This window comes from Alligator sinensis, unplaced genomic scaffold (genome assembly GCF_000455745.1).
Source record: "Alligator sinensis unplaced genomic scaffold, ASM45574v1 scaffold1463_1, whole genome shotgun sequence".
NCBI lineage: Eukaryota > Metazoa > Chordata > Crocodylia > Alligatoridae > Alligator > Alligator sinensis.
This window is the reverse complement of record NW_005842628.1, coordinates 427,611-434,673: the sequence shown is the minus strand read 5'-3', so window position 1 is coordinate 434,673 and position 7,063 is coordinate 427,611. Positions and strand designations below refer to the sequence as shown.

The 7,063-nt window shown below is 40.5% G+C and overlaps 1 protein-coding gene across 2 annotated transcripts in view; it reads left to right on the top strand.

Annotated features, from left to right (window-relative positions):
* SH3RF3 (SH3 domain containing ring finger 3) overlaps positions 1–7,063 on the top strand; it is a 316,210-nt gene that overhangs the window by 300,427 nt on the left and 8,720 nt on the right. For both annotated transcript variants that reach the window (XM_025215184.1, XM_025215185.1), the window contains one exon: positions 1,318–1,655. In XM_025215184.1, coding sequence (XP_025070969.1) covers positions 1,318–1,655 — 338 coding nt within the window. The remainder of the gene's footprint in view (positions 1–1,317; positions 1,656–7,063) is intronic.

Genomic DNA, 7,063 nt, shown 5'->3' with positions numbered 1-7,063 from the left:
AGCAGGAATCCTTTACAAAGATCTTGCTTCAGCTAAAGAATTTCATTAACTATTCACACCATTTTGATTTTCATTCTGCTTTAATACAGAACAAGTTTCAGCCTACAGAAATTCACTGTTGGTGTAGTTCACCCTGTCTATCACCCACTACAAAAAGCCAGTCCCGCCCAAAGGTTCAGCCTTGTTCAGAGAAGTGTACAAGAGACAAAAGCCATCTTTCAACCAGGAATAGGCTATAAGTGCATTTTTGGTCTAAGAAGTGTCTCCTTGTACCAAAACTAGTAGCTGCTCCAGTGTCACCACCTTGTCTTGTCTATTTAATCCAGCAAAGGTTCCCTGTGTCTGCCTCACCTGTCCTCCTCTTCTCCCTACTCCTAGCCTATGCAGCACAAGGGGACTTTAGCAGCACCAAGAGAGGCCATTAAGCTGACTGTCCACAAAAACCAAACCTTTCAGCCTTTGAGCAGGCTCCGCTGTGGTAGAACAAGATGTTCACTATGAAAAGTCCAGTCTTTGTGAAGAATCTACTGTGGGGACTGAAGAGCCAGTACTGAGCAGAAACATGTGCTAGTAGTTATTGTGGTCAGATGTCACATAGACCCTGAGCCCCAAGGTGTAGTAGGTCATTTAAAGAGAGGAAAGGGGAAATTGGAAGGGCAGTCCACACTAAGGACTGGAGCCTGCAGGTGCATCCATCACATGAATCACATTTTAAACTGTGTTGGGGCCTGAGCAATGAAGATGGCCAGGCAAAAAGAACCAACAGTGAGTGACAGGAATTAGAATTATTGACTAACTGGCAATCTGTGCGAGCAGAAATTAAACCTTGATCACTAACTCACTGATGTGGAAGTACTGTGATTGTGTAGCTGGTTTGAAACAGGATATATGTAATAGGATTTTCTCCCTGTCTCCTTGAATGCCAGCTTTGTTGGGGGGTTGATTGTGTTCCTTTTCTGGATGAGACATTTATACCTTTACATTCCTGGCACCATGCAGACACTGTTTTTAAATTGCATGTTTTTAAATTGGTTTGTGAATAGCACCTCAGTGAATCAGTTATCTGCTTAGTCTGCATTTGGAGAAGGGAGAGAGAAAGGAGGGTTTTCATTTGGATCTTTGTTAATGAAGGAGCATGTTATACCTCAATTCACCTGTATATAAAGATACATTTTAGATAGATTCTATGTCATGCAATGGTAAGGTTTGTTTTTTTTCAGATGGGAAGCCAACAGGGTTGTGGCCTTTGTTTACCATCTCTAATCCAGGCATAGAAACCACCTCCTCATAAAGTGTTTCCTTTTCATTCCTTTTCAGAAAGAGAAGAAGAGCGGATTGTTGAAGCTTCTAGCAGGAGCATCGACAAAAAAGAAATCACGTTCCCCACCTTCGGTGTCTCCAACACATGACCCGCAGGGAGTGGTCGAGGGGGCTCTGCAAGGGGCAGTGGGGCCTGAACTCTCCTCCCTCTCCAGCCATGGCCGGGCAGGGTCATGCCCAATAGAAAGTGAAATGCAAGGAGCCATGGGGTTGGAGCCCCTGCACAGGAAAACAGGCTCTTTGGATTTGAATTTTTCTATCCCTTCTCCTGCTAGACAGCCGCCATCTTCCATGGCAGCCATCCGTCCAGAGCCCAAGCCATTGCCCCGGGAAAGGTAGGCCACATGCATTGAAAGCTTTACTTCTGCCTGGGTTTGCAAATGGTTTGAGTCAGCTCTACCACATGCCCATAAGGTAGTGTTTGTGGAGAAGAGATATGAGGGCTGTTATAATTGTGCTGTCCATTAGTTTAAAAATGTGTAAGGCAACTGACTCTACAGATTGTTCAGCTATTTATTAAATTAGAAGACTGGGCCATTCTACCTATTGAAAATCAGCTCACACCTGAGTAAGACAACTATGATTTAAATTGTTTAAAAAAACAGCATTTAGAAGCGTATACCATATGGTCATCACAGTTATTTCCTGTGTTTAACAGAGGAGTAAGCTGCAGTATCTCACACCGCTATAGGGATGCTGTTGGCAGATGCCACTTTTTAAATAGGAATCACTGTATATTAATCTCAGTTGAATGTTATGTAGTACATCATATGCTAGGTAACAGCAGAAGTGTTTTTGCTCAGTCTACTGGCCTGTTGAATAGTATCAAACAGGGAAGTCTTTAGAATACCTGGTTATTTAGGTAATTACCAAGTAGTGCCACCTCCAATATACTTTTACACTAGAAGTAGCTTGTTCCCCGCAGCAGAAGGAATGTGACTAGAAATCTTGAGTTTGTTTTGGTAGTCAGCTCCGCACCTTGCTATCCAGAACGCTGCTAATCTTGTGAACAAGAAAAGAAAATAGGGTAGCACCACCAAGAGAGAAGAAAGGAGAAAACAGACTGGAAAGAGAGAGGCAGACTCAGACCTTGTCTACTTTCAAACATAAATGGGTTTAAAGCAAACCTTGTTTGAAAGGTACAGATATTCCATTAATAATTCTGTTCTGTGGTTGCTTGTACATTTGAGGGGAAAGACTATAATGTATTCATATCATATGATGATGAAACACTCAACTCCAGTAGTAACTGAAGACGATGTTAAAAATCAGCTAACATGGCTAAACCTTTGTAAATCAACAGGTCCAAATAACTTATACCCAAGAGTTTTAAAAGAGCTGTCCAGGGAACTCTCTACACCTTTAACATTTAATTTCAATAGGTCTCCACACACTGGAGATATTCTAAAAAACTAAAAGAAAACCAACGTTGTGCCAATATGTAAAATGGGTGAGAAAAATTATTCTGGTAGCTCTAGGCCTGGTGTGACTGCTACTGAAATACTCTTTCTAGTTCTGGTATCTCTTATTCAGGTAGGAGAAAGGTAAAAAATGTCAGTGTTCAGAGAAGAACCACAAGGATTATTAAAGGATTGGAAAAGGTGTCTTTTACTTCGACAGAAAAGGCCTAATCTAGTCAGTTTATCGAAGAGCAGGTTAAGGGTGGCATGTTTGTTGCTTGTAAACACCTAGACAGGGAACAGAAATGTGATAATAAATGTCTCTTCAATCTAGCAAGCAAAGGAATAACAAGATCCAGTGGGTAGAAGTTGAAGATAAATTAATTAGGACAAGAAATACAGCTCAATATGTTGATAGTAATGTAAACTGACTGTTGGAACAACTCACCAAGGGCTGTGGTGGCTGTCCATTGCTGGAAATATTTAAAGCAAGATTAGATGCTTCCTAAGAGATACATTTTAATTCAAGCACAAGTGTTGAACTTGAAGTATGAATGAATACAGGACATCCTATGCCCCATGTTATCCAGGAAGGTGGACTAGACTATCGCAGTGGTCCCTTTTGGCTTTAAAAAAGCAAAGTAGTTAAGAGTGAAAAACCAAACCCTGTGTGGACACATTTAGCTTGGTTTATACCTGCCGTATATTGATTTAGATTAACATAACACAGATACTTAAATCAACATCAACCGGATTTAGCACCAGTTTGAACTAAACCAGTTTAAAATCACACCTTACTTTAAGGCTAGGTACAGACATTCAAAAAGCCCAAAGCGGAGCCAATCTGAGTTAATGAAGTTTTCTGTAAGCAGCGTAGTTTAGATTGGTAGTGAACAGAAGGCACGTTTGCCCTTAAGTGGAAGGGGAGGCAAATCATAGACCAGGTTCCGCCTTTTTAAACCAGTCTATGTGTGCCGAACTTCTGTTTTGTTACGGATATAGACTGGCTTCTGATAACTTGTACCAGTAAAGGTATAATGTCTATACCTAGCCTAAATGTAACTATGGTATAGAGAAGGCCTCAGAAACAAACATAAGGAATAAAACAGGAAAGGCATCCTTCCGCATATCTTGCGCCAGCTGCTGCAGAGAATTCAGAAGTGCATTGCTTCAGATGCTGGCACATACCCCATGTTTGTCTAGTACCTAATGCACCTCCCAGTGGCCTTCCAGGGAAACTGCTCACTTTTGACAGCACCAATCCATTGCAGTGAAGTGGAGTAGTGAGAAATTGATGGGGAGGTTTGGTGAATTCTGTCTGATCAGAATTGTTAGAATTAGTGAATGGGCTTAGAGACCAGACACTTAAACAGTTAAAAATACTGGTAATTGCAATACACAGTGGTAAAGAATTCCTTTGGATTTTAAGCACTTTGATTTCCTGAGCCTTAAATCAGAAAATAAGCTATAATTGAAGTAACCTTAATTATACACAGCAGGCAAGATTCTCTAATTGATTTATGAATTAGCTTCCATATCATTGGTGTATCTGCATTCCTTAACTGATCAAATAGTTCTTTATGCATATAATGGGGAATATAAATTACCTTTGTGCATGAGGAAGGATAACGCTTAGTCCTGGAATAATCTGAGCAGACACATTAAGCACTTGTCTCTTAGAAATTCATCCCACATCCATCTGTGCTCATTAAATCACCAAATTGCTCCAAAGCACCAAATTATTTTTTTAAAACAAATTACGGTTTTGAAACTGCTTGTTCATTTCACATCTGGCAATGGAGGGACTTGCGTTCAGCATCTCAAAACCCTGTATTTTGCTCGTTTGCATTTTTCTGCATTTCATTCCCACAGTAGGACCAATTCTTGTAAAAAGAAGAAGAAAAAAAGATTAGATAAACAGATTCAGATGCTAGATGAAATTTATTTAAAAAAAAAAAACTGCAAAGCATTTCAGTGCACTTAGCTGTACTTGGCTTCTAATCTCACAACGCCCATCTGTGCACATACAGACGCCGAGAAAGATTGGAAAGGGTAGCACATTCCTTAATATCTGCAACATTCCAAATGGGGCTTTTGCCGGCAGCAGGGCCATGATACTTCTTCCATATAGGTTGGCTTTCTAACTCCTTGAGTTTCCTTCTGCAGACTACTGATCAAAACCAAGCTCTTGACATTTACACTGCTCACCATATTAGAGGTGCATCAAAGGACTCTAATTGCTTGCAGCTTTGAGGGTCACACACTAAAGAGGAATTATATATTCTTCTGAATGGCAAGGCAGCCCTTCGTGCACATAAATTGCATCAGGTCAGAGACGAAGGTGATTCGAGGTCAAGCTCATCACAAGATTTTCTAATTTTCATGCTCCTAATTTCCTTCTCTTGCCATATGTAGGTAAAGGAGAAAGGAGAGTTAGTTTTAACATTGCTTCACTTACGTATTTGGGTATTGGGCTGACAGTGGTTTGGTTGCAATGGAAGGCCCTGGTTCTCTCATGTCTTTCAATGGATGTTAAGTCAATTTGCTGAAAAGGAGTTAGCCATGCTAGTCTAAAATTAGGCAAAAGACAGGGCAGGGTACCACCTTAGGGCATCTTTACTTGGGCTCTGGGGCAGCAGCGGGACCGGGGGCGAGGGGGGAAGGCTTTAATTAGAGTGGCTTTTTGCAGGCAAAAGTCAGGATTGATCATGTGAATCAGGCATGATTGATCATGTGAATCGTGCATTAGATCCCATCACACCTTTACCTGTATGTGTAGAGGGGCCCATAGAGCCTTCAAACAAGATATTACCATGACAATAGTTCAAGACAGGATAAGTACAGTGTATGACTTGTAAAATATACATTTCATTCAGCCATCATGTGTAATCATCAGGGGTGTTCTCCACAAATGTCTGCTTCATTCAAAGCTGAGGTCCTTATTCAGGAAAGCACTTACACACATGCTTATGGATTTCTTGCTTTAATTTCCCTGTATTTACATTTATTTTTTGTTCGAAGAGAAGGCATGTAAATGGTAAAGAAATTGTAACAATGACCTGAACATGTTCTAACCTAAGCACATGCACAAATCCCTGTTACATGTTTCCCTGCATCGAGATACTTACCTGGATTAAAATGCCACCTCCAAAATTTAAAATGAGCTACTCAGCAAAATGTGATTTCCAGCAGGAAGTGTTAAGGATCTAGGTGTGGCCCACAGCTGATTTGTTTGAGGTTACTGATTCAGAGATTGTAATAGGAAAGCAGCCAGGTGGCTTCAGGCCTTTAATGTTTGAAGAAACTTCTTAAGTCTCTGCAGTCTTCCATCTAAATTATGCAGCAGTCACACTGTACTTTTAACCAACAGTATGGGCCTAAATGGAATAAATTGTTTATTTCCACTTGGTAGGGGTTGTCATGTACGAATGGCTTGGCATACCTAGTACAAACATGATCTACTTGTGCTTATTCCTTCTATGAAACTTTGGTAGGTGAGCTCTCTTGCTTTCTTAGAGCATAATGTGTTTATATTACATGCAAAAACTACATTAAGAGAATATTAAGGGTGCAAAATCAAGCACTCAGAAGTTACCAAATGTCAGAATTAAGGTTGCTTATCCAACCGTAATTAGCCCCTTGTGCATTATTATACTGCCTTTAATTACAGTTGCATATACTTTCTTTTTTCCACAAGACCCCTGGTTCATCCAGTGTGCAGCTAGTCAGTATTTTATTCAGCATGTGGCCTAAGGCCTTATTTACTCCTTGTTCAGCATGTGGTCTCAGGCCTTATTTCATGCCAACTTTCAAAGCCCTTTTCTGAAGATGGAATCACTAATTATCACATGGGCTTTTTCTATGGCATTCAATACTGTAGTGTCACAACCATTAATTGCTTTAGTTTCACCTGGGCCCCATGAGTTGACAAGGTGGTAATAATTCTCCATTGTTAAAATGAGGATTAGCCAGAGAGAAGTGTCAAGTTACTTTGTTGCCCAGTTTGAAATGCTTATGACATGATTTTTCAGAGTGCATAGCATTATACAGCACTGGAGATATTCAAGGTCTAGTTCTCAGTTCTCATTAACTTCAGTTAGAGTTGCGTGTGCTCAGCATTTATGTGAGTCTGTAGGGTCTCAAACTGAACATCCACAAAATGGGGAATACCCAGTTAATGGTCATCTGTGAAAAATGTGCTTTAAATGAGTTACCCAGCATTACATGTGAACTGTGGGGCAGGGCAGGATTGGACTTCAGGCAGTCTTCTACAGCTTTAATCATGAGACTGTCCTTTCTCATCTCCAGCATCCTATTTTCCCCATGTTAACTCCCACTCCTAG